Source organism: Dendrobates tinctorius, unplaced genomic scaffold, assembly GCF_039654945.1.
Source record: "Dendrobates tinctorius isolate UK_male_01 unplaced genomic scaffold, ASM3965494v1 ptg000062l, whole genome shotgun sequence".
NCBI lineage: Eukaryota > Metazoa > Chordata > Amphibia > Anura > Dendrobatidae > Dendrobates > Dendrobates tinctorius.
This window is the reverse complement of record NW_027361730.1, coordinates 4,503,816-4,524,694: the sequence shown is the minus strand read 5'-3', so window position 1 is coordinate 4,524,694 and position 20,879 is coordinate 4,503,816. Positions and strand designations below refer to the sequence as shown.

The window sequence follows — 20,879 nt, the reverse complement described above, 5'->3', positions numbered from 1 at the left end:
TAGCCGTCTCAACTTCAACCGGGCACCCCTAAAAAGCCAAGGCCAAGGAAGGAGCCATGTCGGGAGTCTCGCTGGAGACCCACTTTTCTTCATCTGTTCCTGACGAAAAAAGAGAACGGAAAAAAAGGTGTGCCTCCTTGCGACACTAAGCAAAAACTGGAGAAGGCTGACGCCATCCAGGGGTGTATACTGCAGAGGAGCCAAAGTTAATCTTTTTCAGATTATGCATAGTGTCGCCTCCTAGTGGACAGCAGCATAACACCCATGGTACTGTGTCCCCCAATGAGGCGACAGAGTAATACAAAATTTTATTTTTCCAATTAAATAACATTACATGTATGATGAGTAGAGGTGAATGACAAGGTGGGTGACCCCAGCAGTGTCACAGAGCACACCATATGATTGGCAGTGTAAGTTTAGATGGACTGAATGACACACTGTGCCCTTTCAAATATGTGGTAATATGGGCGATAGGGAATGGAGGAGGAATTGTAGATGCAAAAGAGAACTCACTGTGGGGATTGCATACTGTACGGAGAGGCTCTATGAAGGCGTCATACTTAGAAATGAGTGAACCTGAAGATCATCGCTTGGCGTTTGTACTGCACAGGTAGGGTATGTGCACACGTTGCGGATTCTCCTGCGGTGTACAGTACCATACCATTAAAGTCTATGTAAAATGAAAAACGCTGTGCACATGCTACAGATTTTTCTGCGCAGATTTGCTGCGGTTTTGAATCTGCAGTATGTCAATTCTTTGTGTAGATTCTGCAGCGGTTTTACACCTGCTCCATTATAGGAATCCGCAGGTGTAAAAAAGCAGGTGAAATCCATACAGAAACTACAGAAAATCCGCAGGAAATCTGTACTAAATCCACAGGTAAAACGCAGGTCATTTTACCTGAGGATTTAGTAAAATCCGCAATGTAATCCACAACGTGAGCACATACCCTGAGTGTCTGGTGCTAAACACCGAACATGGACGAGGGTGAGACACAGACAAAGACAGAGAGACACACACACACACAGAGAGAGAGAGACACACACACACACACACAGAGAATGAGAGACAGAGACACACAGAGAATGAGAGACACACACAGAGAAAGAGAGAGACAGAGAGAGAAACAGACACAGAGAAAGAGAGAGAGACACAGAGAGAGAGAAAGACACACAGAGACACACACACAGTGAGAGAGAGAGAGAGAGAGAGAGAGAGAGAGAGAGAGAGACACACACAAATCAAGGTTCCAAGAGTGAGATCTGTTAAGACTCTGAGCATGTCCTATTTTCCGGATTATAATCAGCCATTAAAGTCTATGGGGACTCATGAGACACAGATGCAAAATAGAAGCAAATCTGAATGCTGATGTTCATCAATGTCTCACGGATGTGTTGCTTAGTGATAAATTTGAAAAAAAAATATTTTTATTTTTTTATTTAAATAAACCAGACACAACTAGGATAACACCTGAGAAATAAGCAGGTCGGTTTCTCTCGGCTAGGATCACCAACCCGGATGTGCAGCCTAAGGGTGTGTGCACACTGCACACGCTGCGGATTCTGCTGCGGTTCCGCAGCGGATTTGGCCGCTGCGGGTCCGCAGCAATTTTTGCTGCGGTGTACAGTACCATTATTCCCTATGGGAATAAAAAACCGCATGGGCAACCGGCCCATGAGAAGAGTCACTTTAAACTAGTAGCTTCAAATTGAACATCTAGAGATGTAGCAAAAACATCTATAGAATTCAACCCTTTACCTTTGATTCTGCAAAAACTCATACTGTTGCACTTATTCACTCTCGTCTGGACTATTGTAACTCTTTACTAATCAGTGTCCATTTACTAAACTCTCCCCTCTCCAATCCATCCTAAATGCAGCAGCCAGGGTTGTATTTCTGTCCAGCTGTTTCGTCGCTGCCTCTACCCGGTGCCAGTTGTTGCACTTATTACCTATCCATTACAACAGTCCAACATAAACTTATCACTTTCACCCACAAAACGCTCTACGGTTCAGCACTCCACTACATCTCCTCCATTATCTCAGTCTATCTCCCTACCTGTGCTCTCTGTTCTGCTAATGACCCAAGACTAACATCCTCAACAATTCGAACCTCTCACTCCCATCACCAAGACTTCTCGCGTGCTGCGCCAATTCTATGGAATGCACTACCCAGGACAATTTGATTAATCCTTAATAGCCACAGCTTTAAAAGTGGCCCATCGCCTGACGTCACTTACAGTGGGGAAAAAAAGTATTTAGTCAGTCAGCAATAGTGCAAGTTCCACCACTTAAAAAGATGAGAGGCGTCTGTAATTTACATCATAGGTAGACCTCAACTATGGGAGACAAACTGAGAAAAAAAAATCCAGAAAATCACATTGTCTGTTTTTTTTTTCATTTTATTTGCATATTATGGTGGAAAATAAGTATTTGGTCAGAAACAAGCAATCAAGATTTCTGGCTCTCACAGACCTGTAACTTCTTCTTTAAGAGTCTCCTCTTTCCGACACTCATTACCTGTAGTAATGGCACCTGTTTAAACTTGTTATCAGTATAAAAAGACACCTGTGCACACCCTCAAACAGTCTGACTCCAAACTCCACTATGTTGAAGACCAAAGAGCTGTCAAAGGACACCAGAAACAAAATTGTAGCCCTGCACCAGGCTGGGAAGACTGAATCTGCAATAGCCAACCAGCTTGGGGTGAAGAAATCAACTGTGGGAGCAATAATTAGAAAATGGAAGACATACAAGACCACTGATAATCTCCCTCGATCTGGTGCTCCACGCAAAATCCCACCCCGTGGCGTCAGAATGATCACAAGAACGGTGAGCAAAAATCCCAGAACCACGCGGGGGGACCTAGTGAATGAACTGCAGAGAGCTGGGACCAATGTAACAAGGCCTACCATAAGTAACACACTACGCCACCATGGACTCAGATCCTGCAGTGCCAGACGTGTCCCACTGCTTAAGCCTGTACATGTCCGGGCCCGTCTGAAGTTTGCTAGAGAGCATTTGGATGATCCAGAGGAGTTTTGGGAGAATGTCCTATGGTCTGATGAAACCAAACTGGAACTGTTTGGTAGAAACACAACTTGTCGTGTTTGGAGGAAAAAGAATACTGAGTTGCATCCATCAAACACCATACCTACTGTAAAGCATGGTGGTGGAAACATCATGCTTTGGGGCTGTTTCTCTGCAAAGGGGCCAGGACGACTGATCCGGGTACATGAAAGAATGAATGGGGACATGTATCGTGAGATTTTGAGTGCAAACCTCCTTCCATCAGCAAGGGCATTGAAGATGAAACGTGGCTGGGTCTTTCAACATGACAATGATCCAAAGCACACCGCCAGGGCAACGAAGGAGTGGCTTCGTAAGAAGCATTTCAAGGTCCTGGAGTGGCCTAGCCAGTCTCCAGATCTCAACCCTATAGAAAACCTTTGGAGGGAGTTGAAAGTCCGTGTTGCCAAGCGAAAAGCCAAAAACATCACTGCTCTAGAGGAGATCTGCATGGAGGAATGGGCCAACATACCAACAACAGTGTGTGGCAACCTTGTGAAGACTTACAGAAAACGTTTGATCTCTGTCATTGCCAACAAAGGATATATCACAAAGTATTGAGATGAAATTTTGTTTCTGACCAAATACTTATTTTCCACCATAATATGCAAATAAAATGAAAAAAAAACAGACAATGTGATTTTCTGGATTTTTTTTTCTCAGTTTGTCTCCCATAGTTGAGGTCTACCTATGATGTAAATTACAGACGCCTCTCATCTTTTTAAGTGGTGGAACTTGCACTATTGCTGACTGACTAAATACTTTTTTTCCCCACTGTATCTACATATCCCAGTTTTGCCCTCATAAAATTTTTCAATATTCGGTTCGGACTGCGATTGTTGGCAAATCCGGTATTTGCAATATTTGCTGAACACAGCCAAACGCCATGTAGAGATGAGCGAATATGTTTGGAAACGATCATGGAACAAATTCGGTAAGAACAGGGTACCAATATTGCACGACTATGGAAAACTCAGATTCAGCGATAGTTTCCAAACATTTTCGCTCATCTCTTTCGCTGAATCTGAGTTTTCCATAGTCGTGCAATATTGGTACCCTGTTCGTACCGAATTTGTTTCATGATCGTTTCCAAACATATTCGCTCATCTCTATCTGTGACGCTGTTATAATGATTTAATACATACATTCAGTGTAAAAATCCACAGCCTGGTTGTTTTGAAATCACTATTAGTTTTCGTCTCCTTGCATTAGGTTGGGATTGCGAGTAGGGTATTCGGCTTTGCCCTAGCCCCTCTGATGTCTATGAAGTCTTTATCCTCTTCCTTATTTCAATTTTACACCTGTGCCATCCTACCCATGGGTGGCGCTTGGGCAGATTAATCTTGCAGCAGACTTCAGTAAAATGGCGCCGGTGGCGATGTATGCACAGGTTGAGGTCTCTGCTAGTCATTGAGCCAAGATCTTAATCCGCATATAACCCGGCGCCAATTTCCTGAAGAAGGCCAGAAAATCAATATGAACAAGTGCTGCCAGTGGGTAGGACAGCGCATGATCGACATTTAAATAAGCAAAAGGATAAAGACCTCAGAGGCAACGGAGGGGCCATGGCAGAGCCGAATACCCTACGCGCAATCACGCTCTGGATTTCTTCACTGAAAGTATGTATTAAATCAGTATAACAGCACCATTAAGGGCATACCTTAAGTTTAATATGCATAACTATGATGAAAGGTTCTCTTTACGGCTGGGGACACACAACAGCATAGATTAACATTAAAAAAAAAGTCTGATTTTCATCAGTTTTTGCTCAGCGGCTATTAATTATTTAAAGGACTATTTACAGTTTCCTATGCTACAGAATTTTAACGAAAAATGTGCAAAGCGCAATAGGGTCTTATCCATATATGAGAGATAGAAAGATATGGGCGATATGCTCACCCCTTTCAGGGTGGTGTGTGACACAACCATTATATAGGGCAACTGTTAGCTGCTGCTGCAATGTCCACAGGAATCAATTTGTATTAAATAAATATTAACAGTGGATTTCAGATGTGCTGCCAATTACAAGATCCGAAGAAAAGATCAGTAACGACTCCTTCCTCATGATATCACATGTACCATGTGGTGACAGACGTTCAACTAACAGTCTTGGCCTCTGCGCTTGGAATCAGGAGCGCATCTGAAATACAATGTTCCTGGTTTTTATTCAGATTTGTAAAAATCGGTAACCATACTATGACTCCATATGGCATCCGATTTTTTTCCTCACACCCATCCGATTTCCTAGTGAAACCGCAGCATGTTGACATTTTGTTCACAGACAGATTTTGTCAGTGAAAAAACATAATCCTATCAGCCCACTGGTCAGTGTGCTAGCAGACTAAAAAGAAAAAAAAGCACTCATTAGATTTATAGGGTGGTGTGCACGAGCTGAGAGGAAGTCCAATAACCAGGTGTAAGAACCAAGGATACACAGAGGTAGCAAGAAAAAAAATAGATCGTAGAAGTGGAAGTTCAGACACCATACATGGCTAGAAAGTGGAGCAGAAAGAAAAGAGAGCTCTGCTGTAGAGGGCACCTCAGGAAGGTATAGATGTGGTTTGGGTCAATTCTGAGACAGCAAAAGAGAAGAAGGGCTAGGGCAACGTGTAGGCCGGATATCGATGTGTTAGTGAAAAGGCTGAGCTTGTCAGGATAGTCTACCTCTAAGGCCGGGGTCACACTAGAGAGGAATACGGACGAGTGAGAGGCGCTAAAAGCACGCATTACACAAGGACAAATGATTCTCTATGGGGCAGCTCCCATCAGCCGTATATTTCTCGTCCATGCCAATCGCAGCATGCTGAGATTGTCAGTGTACTATGCCCATAGTACGCCAATGAAAGTCTATGGGTGCGCTAAAAATACACATTACACACGGACCAGATGTGTGACTTGCGAGAAATACGCACCCAGTGTCCTTTAAAAAAGCCCGCAATTCAGTGCGCGATACAGTAAAATCACACTGACAGGTTTTATAACACAAACTAAAGAATAGCTATAGACACATAGAATACATACATATATACAAGTCATTGAGACATACATATTATATATATATATATATATATATATTTATATTTCACAGAGTTCTTCATAGCAGAATCGCCGCTAATTCAATTGCCGGCTTTTGTCATATCATTCCCCAACCCGACATGAAATGACACATGGTTTACATACAAAACATGAAATGAAATGGTTTACTGTATGTCTTTCATTAGTAACTAGATGAGGGTTGATGTGTAAAATTTGGGAGGTGTAGGTGTTGATTTAAGGGGTTAATTCGTTGCAAAAAAATGTGTGGGCTCCCGCATTGACAAATTACCACGGGAGCCCACACATTTTTTTACAACGAATTAACCCCTTAACCCCTTCACCCCCAAGGGTGGTTTGCACGTTCATGACCGGGCCAATTTTTACAATTCTGACTAATGTACCTTTATGAGGTAATAACTCTGGAACGCTTCCATGGATCCCGGTGATTCTGACATTGTTTTCTCATGACATATTGTACTTCATGTTAGTGGTAAAATTTCATTCAAATAACTTGCGTTTATTTGTGAGAAAAACGGAAATTTGGCGAAAATTTTGAAAATTTCGCAATTTTCCAACTTTTAATTTTTATGCCCTTAAATCACAGAGATAAGGCACACAAAAAACTTGATAACTAACATTTCCCACATGTTTACTTTACATCAGCACAATTTTGGAACCAAAATTTTTTTTTGTTAGGAAGTTATAAGGGTTAAAAGCTGACCAGCGATTTCTCATTTTTACAACACCATTTTATTTTTAGGACCACATCACATTTGAAGCCACTTTGAGGGGTCTATATGATAGAAAATACCCAAAAGTGACACCATTCTAAAAACTGCACCCCTTAAGGTGCTCAAAACCACATTCAAGAAGTTTATTAACCCTTTAGGTGCGTCACAGGAATTTTTTTGAATATTTAAAAAAAAAATGAACATCTAACTTTTTTTCACAAAAAAAATACTTCAGGTTCAATTTTTTTTATTTTACCAAGGGTAACAGGAGAAATTGTACTGCAAAATTTATTGTGCAATTTGTCCCGAGTACGCTGATACCTGATATGTGGGGGGGGGAACGACTGTTTCGGCGCATGGCAGAGCTCAGAATGGAAGGAGCGCCGTTTGACTTTTTCAATGCAAAATTGGCTGGAATTCAGATCGGACGCCATGTCACGTTTGGAGAGTCCTTGATGTACCTAAACAGTGGAAATCCCCTACAAGTGACCCCATTTTGGAAACTAGACCCCCCAAGGAACTTATCTAGATATGTGGTGAGAACTTTGAACCCACAAGGGCTTTACAGAAGTTTATAACGTACAGCGGTACAATTAAAAAATCATATTTTTTTCCACAAAAATGATCTTTTCACCCTCAATTCTTGTTTTTCCAAGGGTAACAGGACCCTAAAAGTTATTGTGCAATTTGTCCTGAGTACGCTGATACCCCACATGTGGGGGTAAACCACTATTTGGGCGCATGGCAGAGCTCGGAAGGGAAGCAGCGCCATTTGACGTTTTTTGCTGGAATTGAGATCGGACACCATGTCGCTATTGGAAAACCCCTGATGTACCAAAACAGTGGAAACCCCCCACAAATGACACCATTTTGGAACTTATTTAGATGTGAGGTGAGTACTTTGAACCCCCAAGGGCTTCACAGAAGTTTATAATGCCCGGGCATGAAAATAAAAAAAATCGTATTTTTTCCACAAACATGATCAATTAGTCCCCAATTTTTTTATTTTCCCAAGGGTAACAGGAGAAATTGAACCCCAAAAGTTGTTGTCCAATTTGTCCTGAGTACGCTGACGCCCCATATGTGGGAGAAAACTACTGTATGGACACACGTCAGGGCTCGGAAGGGAAGTAGTGACGTTTTGGAATGCAGACTTTGATGGAATGGTCTGTGGGTGTCATGTTGCCTTTGGAGAGCCCCTAATGTACCTAAACAGTGGAAACCCCCCACAAATGACCCCATTTTGGAAACGAGACCCCCTAAGGAACTTATCTAGATGTGTGGTGAGCACTTTGAAGCCCCAAGGGCTTCACAGAAGTTTATAACGCTCGGACGTGAAAATAAAAAAAATCATTTTTTTCCACAAAAATGATATTTTTGCCCCCAATTTTTTATTTTCCTAAGGGTAACAGGAGAAATTGGACCCCAAAAGTTGTTTTGCAATTTGTCCTGAGTAGGCTGATACCCTACATGTGGGGGTAAAATACTGTTTGGGCGCATGGCAGAGCTTGGAAGGGAAGGAGCACCATTTGACTTTTTCAACTCAGAATTGGCTGGAATTGAGATCAGACGCAATGTTGCATTTGGAGAGCCCCTGATGTGCCCAAACAGTGGAAACCCCCAATTCTAACTCCAACCCGAACCCCAACACACCCCTAACCCTAATGGAAAAATGGAAATAAATACATTTTTTTTATTTTATTATTTTTCCCTAACTAAGGGGGTGATAACGGGGGGTTTGATTTACTATTTATGGCGGTTTTTATATTTGGCAGCTGTCGCACGCTAAAAGACGCTTTTTATTGTAAAAATAGTTTTTGCATCACCACATATTGAGAGCTATAATTTTTCCGTATTTTGACCCACCAAGTCATGTGAGGTCTTATTTTTTGAGGGACGAGTTGACGTTTTGATTAGTACCATTTTCGGGAACGTGACATTTTTTGATCGCTTTTTATTCTGATTTTTGGGACGCAGAATGAACAAAAACCAGCGTTTCATGAATTTCTTTTGGGGGGGTGAGTTTACACCGTTCCGCGTGCGGTAAAATTGATAAAGTGGTGTTATTCTTCGGGTCAGTACGGTTACAGCGATACCTCATTTAGGTCTTTTTTTATGTTTTGTCGGTTTTATGCAATGAAAACTATTTTATATAAAAAATAATTATTTTTGCATCGCTTTATTCTGCAAGCATTTTTTTATTTTTTCGCTGATGATGCTGTTTGGCGGCTCGTTTTTTGCGGGACAAGATGACGTTTTCAGCGGTACCATGGATATTTATATGCGTCTTTTAGATCGCGCGTTATTACACTTTTTGTTTGGCGGTATGATAATAAATCATTTTTTGCTTCGTTTTTTATTTTTATTTTTTAAGGGGTTCGCTAAAGGGGTTAACTAATGGGACAGTTTTATAGGGCGGGTCGTTACGGACGCGGCGATACCTAATATGGGTACTTTTATTGTTTGGGGTTTTTTTATTTCCAAAAAATGGATTTATTTGGGGGAATATTTTTTTTTTTTTCTAATTTATTTGGCGATTTTTTTAAAATTTTAACACTTTTTATTTTATTTTTTTTAACTTTATTAAATAGTCCCAGGTGGGACATCACTGTCCTGTGACAGATCGCTGATCTGTCACATCACAGATCACTGTGACAGATCAGCGATCTGTCACAGGCAGTGTGCAGACTTCCTCATGCCTGCGCTTTGCAGGCACTGAAGAATCCAGCTTCCTGCAGGCCCCCGTCGCCATCTTGGATTCGGGGGCCTGCAGGAAAGGAGCCCCCGCAGCAGCGCTGGACATTGCGCTGCCATGGGGGGCTCAGGGAAGCACGGAGGGAGCCCCCTCCCTGCCGATGCTTCCCTTTAACCCCCGGTACACCGCAATCATGTTTGATCGCGGTGTGCAAGGGGTTAACGTGTCGGGGGCGGTCCGTGACCGCCCCTGACACATTGTGCCGGATGTCAGCTGTGATAATCAGCTGAAACCCGGCCGCGATCAGCGGCACTCACCACGTGGGCGCCGCTGATCGCGGTAGACGTACTATCCCGTCCATGGGCATAGGGGCCCGGGTCCCATGGACGGGATAGTACGTCGGATGTCAGGAAGGGGTTAAATTAACACCTACACCATATATATATATATATATATATATACAGTGCCTACAAGTAGTATTCAACCCCCTGCAGATTTAGCAGGTTTACACATTTGGAATTAACTTGGCATTGTGACATTTGGACTGTAGATCAGCCTGGAAGTGTGAAATGCACTGCAGCAAAAAAGAATGTTATTTCTTTGTTTATTTTTTTTTTTAAATTGTGAAAAGTTTATTCAGAGGGTCATTTATTATTCAACCCCTGAAACCACCAGAATTCTGTTTGGTTCCCCTAAAGTATTAAGAAGTATTTCAGGCACAATGAACAATGAGCTTCACATGTTTGGATTAATTATCTCTTTTTCCAGCCTTTTCTGACTATTTAAGACCCTCCCCAAACTTGTGAACAGCACTCATACATGGTCAACATGGGAAAGACAAAGGAGCATTCCAAGGCCATCAGAGACAAGATCGTGGAGGGTCACAAGGCTGGCAAGGGGTACAAAACCCTTTCCAAGGAGTTGGGCCTACCTGTCTCCACAGTTAGGAGCATCATCCGGAAGTGGAAGGCTTACGGAACTACTGTTAGCCTTCCACGGCCTGGACAGCCTTTGAAAGTTTCCTCCCGTGCCGAGGCCAGGCTTGTCCGAAGAGTCAAGGCTAACCCAAGGACAACAAGGAAGGAGCTCCGGGAAGATCTCATGGCAGTGGGGACATTGGTTTCAGTCAATACCATAAGTAACGTACTCCACCGCAATGGTCTCCATTCCAGACGAGCCCGTAAGGTAACTTTACTTTCAAAGCGTCATGTCAAGGCTCGTCTACAGTTTGCTCATGATCACTTGGAGGACTCTGAGACAGACTGGTTCAAGGTTCTCTGGTCTGATGAGACCAAGATCGAGATCTTTGGTGCCAACCACACACGTGACGTTTGGAGACTGGATGGCACTGCATACGACCCCAAGAATACCATCCCTACAGTCAAGCATGGTGGTGGCAGCATCATGCTGTGGGGCTGTTTCTCAGCCAAGGGGCCTGGCCATCTGGTCCGCATCCATGGGAAGATGGATAGCACAGCCTACCTGGAGATTTTGGCCAAGAACCTCCGCTCCTCCATCAAGGATCTTAAGATGGGTCGTCATTTCATCTTCCAACAAGACAACGACCCAAAGCACACAGCCAACAAAACCAAGGCCTGGTTCAAGAGGCAAAAAATCAAGGTGTTGGAGTGGCCTAGTCAGTCTCCTGACCTTAACCCAATTGAAAACTTGTGGAAGGAGCTCAAGATTAAAGTCCACATGAGACACCCAAAGAACCTAGATAACTTGGAGAAGATCTGCATGGAGGAGTGGGCCAAGATAACTCCAGAGACCTGTGCCGGCCTGATCAGGTCTTATAAAAGACGATTATTAGCTGTAATTGCAAACAAGGGTTATTCCACAAAATATTAAACCTAGGGGTTGAATAATAATTGACCCACACTTTTATGTTTAAAATTTATTAAAATTTAACTGAGCAACATAACTTTTTGGTTTGTAAGATTTATGCATCTGTTAATAAATCCTGCTCTTGTGTGAAGTTTGAAGGCTCTAACATATTTGCATCTTATCAAACCTGCTAAATCTGCAGGGGGTTGAATATTACTTGTAGGCACTGTATATATATATATATATTTATTTTCTATGTGTCTATATCTATTCTTTCTTTTGTGTTATAAAACCTGTCATAGGGCTCCATTATATGTCCATTTTGCAAGCCGGCGAGAAAATCTCAGCATACAGATTACATACGGATGCTGACATGCGCAAAATACGCGACCACACCTTGCTTACGGATGACATACGGAGCACTATTTAGCTGTCATACATCCGTATTACGCCTGTAAACTACGGACCGTATTTTGCGTTGGTTAGTGTGACCCCGGCCTAAGGCTGGAGTCACACACAACCATTAAAAAAACGGTCCCATTTTAACGGTCCGAAATCGCACAAAGGTATCTTAACCAATGATCCGTTTTTTATGCGATTTTTCTTCATTGGTGCGATTTTAATCGCATGTAAGGATCCCTTTGACATCCGTCTGGCGAGATTTTCTCGCTGGATAGCAAAATGGACATATAATGGAGCCCAATGACAGGTTTCCCCACACAAACGAATTAATAGATCTAGACACACACACACATATACATATATATATATATATATATATATATATATATATATATATATATATATATTTTTTTTTATACATGTCATAGAGACACATTAATATATATATTACAAATTCATACAGTTCATCATAGCAGATTAACCGCATTTGCCGGCTTTTGTATAATTATTCTCCTGCCCGACATAAAATATACAAAAGTGTTCGCAAGTCACACTGCTTCTTTAATTTTGTACTTTGAAATAAAATTGCATTATATTGCAAGTAGCAGCCGCCTTTAAATCTGTGATGTGGGCGGGGTTATACAGAGCTCAGCAATCAAAACTGCTAGACTGCAGCAGGTAAACCTTTTCTCAATAAACAAGTCAAAAATGATAACTATGCGGCTCAGTGAATAAAACACTGACAATTTGGGTCCATAGTCAGAAAACGCCCTATATGCCTCCATCATTAAGAACCTGTGGTCAATCCTCAAAAAGCAGGACAAAGACGACCACAAAAATTGTGCTAAACGTCAAGTAGTGATGTCAAGCTGAGAGGGCGAACTGCAGAAGTGGGGAAAAATAAGGGGCAACAGTATAACTAGCGAGTCTTTTCAGAAACTTAATGCATTTTGTTCTTAAGAGAGTAAAAATGTATGAAATGCCTAACTGCACCTCAACAACCATAGACACGTCTGGGTGCAGTCACACATCCGTGGGCGGTCCGATTTTATTTTGAGAGTGCTTGGACCGACAGTGTGTCACAAATCACAGATCTGACAAAAAACTGAAAACATGTCCTCAAACATTCAGATCTAAAAACACTGAAGCAGCAAACTTTGGGAAAACCAACAACTGGTGTCAGTCTCATAAGGTCTTTGCATAAGGCTTCTCCACTAGACTTCTCATTACTGGCACATGAGATCACTGCAGAAATACCTGGGCCGCATGTATCAGGCACTGGCTGTATGATCTCAGCCAAGTATGTCTGACTCTGAAGTGCTGCGGCGTTTGAGAGAAAAACAAACTTTAAGGGTGTGTGCACACGTAAGCATTTTTACCGGCAAAAATGCTTAAAAAACCCTTACAAGAAGCATCCCATTCATTTTAATGAATTCCGCACTTTTTGTGCATATTGATGCGTTTTTTCCGCGTCACGGTGAAAAAGCCAGCATGCTCATTAATTTCACAGAAAAATACGCATTTCTAACTATTTTCTATCAGACTGGGGACGCTCCGGAAAAAAAAACGCATAAAAAAACGCGCAAAAAAAAGCGCGTTTTCTGTGAAGGAGGCCAGTTTTCAGTCAGGAATTTTCTGCATATGTGGGTACATAGCCTAAAGCTGCCAGTCACTGACACCGTGCTATAAACTCTGGTTGCACAAGTGGGTCTTTGCTGGCTTCTCCCCGTCCACTGACCTGGAGTTACCTATGCGCACACATAGGCAGAAATCTGTCACTCCAGGGCAGCGGGGGCTCCCACCAAGTACCCAAGTGTTCCCCAAGCCATATTCCAGTTTTTACATTTGTTTTTGCTCCCCTTCTTTCCAAAGCCATAACTTTTTTTATTTTTACTATCAATATGGCCACATGAGGGCTTGTTTATTGCGGGACAAGTTGTACTTTTCAATTACACCATTGGTTTTACCATATAGTGTACTGGAAAACAGGAACAAAATTCCAAGTGCGGTGAAATTGCAAAAAAAAAAAGTGCCATTCAATAACTGTTTTTTTTACCATGTTCACCAAATGCTAAATCTGACCTGCCATTATGATTCTCCAGATCATCACGAGCTCACAGACACAAAACATGTCTAGGTTCTTTTAATTTAAGTGGTGAAAAAAAAAATGCAAAAGTTTGATAAATAACTAAATTGCACCATTTGCCGAGACCCGTAGCGTCTCCATTTTTCGTGGTGTGGGGTTGGGTGAGGGCTTATTTTTTTGCACACTGAGCTGCCATTTTTAGTGATACATTCTTTTGATTGCCCGTTATTGCAATGTTGCAGCGACCAAAAAAAAAACGTAACTGTGGCATTTTTACTTTTTTCTCGTTACGCCGTTTACCGATCGGATTATTTCTTTTTATATCTTGATAGATTGGTCGATACCAGATGTGTATTTTTATATATATTTCGAAAGGGGGTGATTTAAACTTGTAGGCTGGAGTCACACACAACGGAAAAAAAAAAAAAAATTAAAATCGGTCCCATTTTAACGGTCCAAAATCGCACAAAAGTATCTTAACCAGTGATGCGTTTTTGATGCGATTTTTCTTCATCAATGCGATTTTAATCGCATGTAAGCATCCTTTTGACATCCGCCTGCCGAGATTTTCTCGCAGGGTAGCTAAATGGACATATAATGGAGCCCAATGACAGGTTTCCCCACACAAACGAATTAATAGATCTAGAGAGATATATATATATTATACATGTCATAGAGACACATTAATATATATATTTCTAATTCATACAGTTCTTCATAGCAGAATAGCCGCTGAAACATTTGCCGGCTTTTGTATAATCATTCTTCTGCGCGACATGAAATGACACATGGTTTACATATAGTTAAAAAAAAACCATGAAATGAAATGGTTATGTCTATCACTATTAATTATATGAGGGTTTGTGGGTAAAATTTTGGAGTTGTAGGGGTTCATTTAAGGGGTTAATTCGTTGTATTAAATTGCGGGGACTCCCTGCAGCCTCAGTGACGTCAGCGGGAGTCCCACCAATTTAATACAACGAATTAACCCCTACAACTCCAAAATTTTTCCCACAAACCCTCATAATTAATAGTGATAGACATAAAAAAAAAAAAACCCATGAAATGAAATGGTTAACTATATGTAAACCATGTGTCATTTCATGTCGGGCAGAAGCATAATTATACAAAAGCCGGCAAATGTTTCTGCGGCTATTCTGCTATGATGAACTGTATGAATGTCAAATATATGTATAAATGTGTCTCTATGACATGTGTAAAATATATATATATATATATAGTGTCTAGATATATTCATTCTTTCTTTATTTAACCAGTCTCTGTGATTTTACTGTATTGGAATAAAGAATTGCCGGCTTTAGCTTAAGGACACCGGGTGCGATTTAATCGCACCTCACACATCGGGTCCGTTTTTAGTCCCGTTTTTAGTCCCACACTGTCGGTCCAAGCGCTCTCAAAATAAAATCGGACCGCCCACGGATGTGTGACTGCACCCAGACGTGTCTATGGTTGTTGAGGTGCAGTTAGGCATTTCATACATTTTTACTCTCTTAAGAACAAAATGCATTAAGTTTCTGAAAAGACTCGCTAGTTATACTGTTGCCCCTTATTTTTCCCCCACTTCTGCAGTTCGCCCTCTCAGCTTGACATCACTACTTGACGTTTAGCACAATTTTTGTGGTCATCTTTGTCCTGCTTTTTGAGGATTGACCACAGGTTCTTAATGATGGAGGCATATAGGGCGTTTTCTGACTATGGACCCAAATTGTCAGTGTTTTATTCACTGAGCCGCATAGTTATCATTTTTGACTTGTTTATTGAGAAAAGGTTTACCTGCTGCAGTCTAGCAGTTTTGATTGCTGAGCTCTGTATAGCCCCGCCCACATCACAGATTTAAAGGCGGCTGCTACTTGCAATATAATGCAATTTTATTTCAAAGTACAAAATTAAAGAAGCAGTGTGACTTGCGAACACTTTTGTATATTTTATGTCGGCCAGAAGAATGATTATACAAAAGCCGGCAAATGTTTCTGCGGCCATTCTGCTATGATGAACTGTATGAATGTCAAATATATGTATAAATGTGTCTCTATGACATGTATAAAATATATATATGTGTCTAGATCTATTAATTCGTTTATTTAACCGGTCACTGTGATATTACTGTATTTGAAAAAAAAAATTGGGCTTTTGGTGCGATTTTACCGCAACTCACACATCGGGTCCGTTTGCAATCCAATTTTTTCTCGCCCCCATAGACTTACATTGCCGAATCCGATCCGAAAATCGGTGACAATCGCAGCATGCTGCGATTGTCTCGGTCCAAGGATCGGATCCGATAAAAAAAAAAAAAAAAAATTGCATGATGTGAGCTGCCCCATAGAATAACATAGGGACAAATGCAATGCAATTTTTTATCGCATTGCATTCGTCCGATTTAATCGCTAGTGTGACCCCGGCCTTATATTTAAAAAAAATTTTTTCTTTACTTTTCACTTGCTTCAATGGTCTCAATGGGAGATGAAAAGCTGGAGCCGGCAGGGGGCGGGGCTTAGCGGCGCCGTGCCGAATAACGCTAGTGTGAAACTAGCCTTAGACTTGTATTACTGTAGATGAGGAAAATGCACATGCGTATTTAGTGCGTTTCTATGGCGGAAATTCAACAAAACCTGCATGTAATCAGCACCTAAGTGTATCAATGAGATGGTCAGAGCCAAATACCAGGAAGTATTAAAAACAAAACAGCTTTATTTACAGCATGATACCGAACAGGCAATAAACGCGGCATCAAAAACAAGATAAAAATGCAAGTAGCCTAATTTACATAATAGGTGCAGAAGTTCTACAGGGTCAAAAACGCAACAAAAAGCTCATTGTGAGGACGCAGTTCACACTAGACTTTTTTCAGCTTTTTTTTCTGCAGCAAATCCTTATCTCAGCAGGAAAGAAGCTGCAGAAAAGAAAAAAAAACAGGTTTTCCTTGTGTTTTCTGTTTTGTAGCAGTTTTGGCATGCTAGATTTGTCTCCTGTGCATGCCGATAAAGTTTAGTGTTGAAGAAAAAAAAAAAAAGTCCTCTTCCATAGAATTAGGTTTTGGCACAAAAACGCAGTAAAACCGGATACCTGAAAAAACACCACCCAATCAAGTCAATGGCTGAAAGAAGTGGCATGCTCTCTCTGCTCTATGTCCAAAAACCATACAAACCCCCCCCCAAAAAAACAATGTGTGTCTGAGATTTCGGAAATCACATAGGCTTTACTGGTACTGTAAACTGCAGCTGAAAATTAGCATAAAAAATGCAGCAAAGACGCCCAGTGTGAATTTAGCCTTACAGGAAAAGTGTCCTCCGTTTATTTCCAGTGTGGATGAAGAGTCAATTCCACAGCTTCTCCCCTATGTCGCAGTATAGGCCGCTTTCACACTACAGGTTTTTTGCCATCAGTTACAACAATCTGTCAAAGTATGAAAAAAACGGATCCGGTGCAGATTGCAAAAAACTGATGCCCCGGACCCGTCTCAGTAGCCGGCTGCAGGAATTTAAAGGGACAGGATTCTAGAGAGAGAATTTATGTGCCAGAAAAGAAAAAGATGCCGCAGGGGTTAAAATAAAGTAAGAGAAATTCTTCTGGGCCAGGCTCAGTTTTAAAAGGCGGAATCCGTCGCTGCATGCCGGCGCTCATAGGCTTCCATTATAGCCAACATCGGATGGTGTCCGACGTACACAAGAAACGTTCCTTTGTCCGTTGCCGCCGGACAAGGAGTTTCCGACAGATCCGCCAAACGACGGATGAAACGTGCGGCCATCCATTGCAAATACAAACCTATGGGGAAAAAACAATCCATCGCCATCAGTGGCTGAATCCGTTTTTTTGACAAAACGACAGATTGTGACTGATGGCAAAAAACTGATGTGTGAAAGAGGCCGTCACAGACGGCACACTACACAAGACGGCACACCACACAGAAAGCACACTACACTACACAAGACGGCACACTACACTACACAAGACGGCACACCACACAGAAAGCACACTACACTACACAAGACGGCACACTACACTACACAAGACGGCACACTACACAAGACGGCACACTACACAAGACGGCACACTACACAAGACGGCACACTACACTACACAAGACGGCACACTACACAAGACGGCACACTACACAAGACGGCACACTACACTACACAAGACGGCACACCACACAGAAAGCACACTACACAGAAAGCACACTACACTACACAAGACGGCACACTACACTACACAAGACGGCACACTACACTACACAAGACGGCACACTACACAGAAAGCACACTACACAAGACGGCACACTACACAAGACGGCACACTACACAAGACGGCACACTACACAAGACGGCACACTACACAAGACGGCACACTACACAAGACGGCACACTACACAAGACGGCACACTACACAGAAAGCACACTACACAGAAAGCACACTACACTACACAAGACGGCACACTACACAAGACGGCACACTACACAAGACGGCACACTACACAAGACGGCACACCACACAGAAAGCACACTACACAGAAAGCACACTACACTACACAAGACGGCACACTACACAAGACGGCACACTACACAAGACGGCACACTACACAAGACGGCACACTACACAAGACGGCACACTACACAAGACGGCACACTACACTACACAAGACGGCACACTACACTACACAAGACGGCACACTACACAGAAAGCACACTACACAAGACGGCACACTACACAAGACGGCACACTACACAAGACGGCACACTACACAGAAAGCACACTACACAAGACGGCACACTACACAGAAAGCACACTACACAAGACGGCACACTACACAGAAAGCACACTACACAAGACGGCACACTACACAAGACGGCACACTACACTACACAAGACGGTACACTACACAGCAGGCACACTACACAAGACGGCACACTACACAAGACGGCACACTACACAAGACGGCACACTACACTACACAAGACGGTACACTACACAGACGGCACACCACACGGCCGCCATCCCTGGGCCGGGTGTTTATCACGGACCCACAGACTTGGATGGGCCCTTCTCATCTGTGGCCCCAGACCTGTGACCAGCGCCAGCTGTTATCCGCCATAAATGTACTAGAACAGGCCCGGAAGCGACTCTCCGGAGCATGTCCTCCTCACCGTGTCCTCTAGGCGTGTCCCCCCCCGGCTGGCAGGACCCTCTGCTGCCCCCCTCCAGCACACACATCACAGGCACTGCATTAACCCGCCATGTGCTGGCCCGCCACTCACCGTCCGGAGGTAGGACGCTGTGCCGCGCAGGGCGCACAGAACCTTACCCAGTAACCTGCTCATGACCACGGCCTGGAGTGCTAAGGACCTCGGGTAAGGGAGCGTGTGCAAATTACAGGAAGCACTGCCATGTTAGGAGCGTGCCACGGAGCTGCTGCTGTAGTAGCGAGTCTCTGTGGAGGGCTGACAGCTAGTTACCATGGGGATCCAATATAAGAGATGCGCTGTGTGCGGCTGGAAGGACAGCGGTGCGTTTCCAGTAGGAATGGCTATTGGTACACGCTCCCTAATGTGCAGTTCCTGAACAGCTGCAGGGTGTGGGGAGTACTCTGGGCATGGTGAGGAAGGACACTGTAGGAGAAGTGCACCATAGACGAGGGGGTACACTAGGCAGGGTGGAGCGTGTACACTATAGACAAGCTGAACCTGGGGGAGTACAGTATAGGCAGGTGGGGCATGTACACACTGTAGGCAGAGTGGTGGAGTATACTGTAGACAGGGTGGGGGTGTACAGGCAGAATGAGGGAGTACAGTACACTATAGGCAGGGTGGAGCATGTATCCTGTAGGCATTGTGAGGGGAGTACACTGTAGGTAGAGTAGGGGTGTAGGCAGGATGGAGGAGTACACTATACGCGGTAGACAGGGTAGGGGAGTACACTGTAGGCAGGGTGGGGCATGTACACTCTAAGCAGGGTGGGGCTTTGTACATTGTAGGCAGGGTGGGGGAGTACACCATAGACAATGGGGTGTGTACACTACAGGCAGCGTGGGGGAGTACACTATAGGCAGGGTGGGGTGAGTGCACTGTAGGCTGAGTGGGGGAGTACACTATAGGCAGGGTGGGGTGAGTGCACTGTAGGCTGAGTGGGGGAGTACACCATAGACAATGGGGTGAGTACACTATAGGCAGGGTGGGGTGAGTGCACTGTAGGGCTGAGTGGGGGAGTATATAGGCAGGGTGGTGTGAGTGCACTGTAGGCAGTGTGGGGTGTGTGCACTAGTCAGGATGGGGGGAGTACACTGTAGGCTGGGTGTGTGGTGTACACCATGCAGGGTGGGGTGAGTGCACTGTAGACAGTGTGGGGGGAGTACACTGTAGGCAGGGTGGGGTGTGTGCACTAGTCAGGACTGTAGGCAAGGTGGAGCATGTAGACTGTAGGCAGGGTGTGGGTGTACACTTTAGGCATTGTGGGGAGTATATAGGCAGGGTGGGGCGTGTAAAATATAGACAGGGTGGGGGAGTACACTGTAGGCATTGTGTGGGGAGTGCACTTTATTGCCAAGTTTTTAACACTAAGGTGTGGGTACAGCTTTAAAGAAGGCTACTGCTTGCGATAAAATGCATTTTTAATTCAAAGTACAAAATTACAGATACATCAACACCAAGGAGCTTTTAAACATCATCCTTCTGGAATATCAGAGAAGCAAGACCAAGACAGAGAACCCCTGGGAAAGTCACAACACTGCACAGGTGTCCTCACTTATGCAGGTATCAACACTGTACAGGTCCCCAGCTTTCTGCTTCTGTCTTAGGCCTCTTTCACACATCCGTTTTTCCCCATCAGTCAAAATCCGCTGTTTTACAAAAAAGCGGATCCGCCATTTTTCTTGGCGGATCCATTTTTTTTCCCATTGATTTGCATTATCGGCGGATCTTGACGGATGGTCATCCGTTGGATCCGTTTTTTTTTACGGATCCGCCAAAATTTTGGTGTCCGCTGACAGAACGGACAATGAAACGTTGGCCTGATCCGCATT

The 20,879-nt window shown here is 43.3% G+C and overlaps 1 protein-coding gene across 1 annotated transcript in view; it reads right to left on the bottom strand.

Moving 5' to 3' along the window:
• Window positions 1-19,251, bottom strand: part of LOC141092902 (transmembrane protein 53-like) — a 39,856-nt gene extending 20,605 nt beyond the window's left edge. The window contains exon 1 of the mRNA XM_073579239.1: window positions 19,120-19,251. Within this exon, the coding sequence (XP_073435340.1) occupies window positions 19,120-19,182 (63 nt within the window). The 5' untranslated portion in view covers window positions 19,183-19,251. The remainder of the gene's footprint in view (window positions 1-19,119) is intronic.
• Window positions 19,252-20,879: the final 1,628 nt, after the last annotated feature.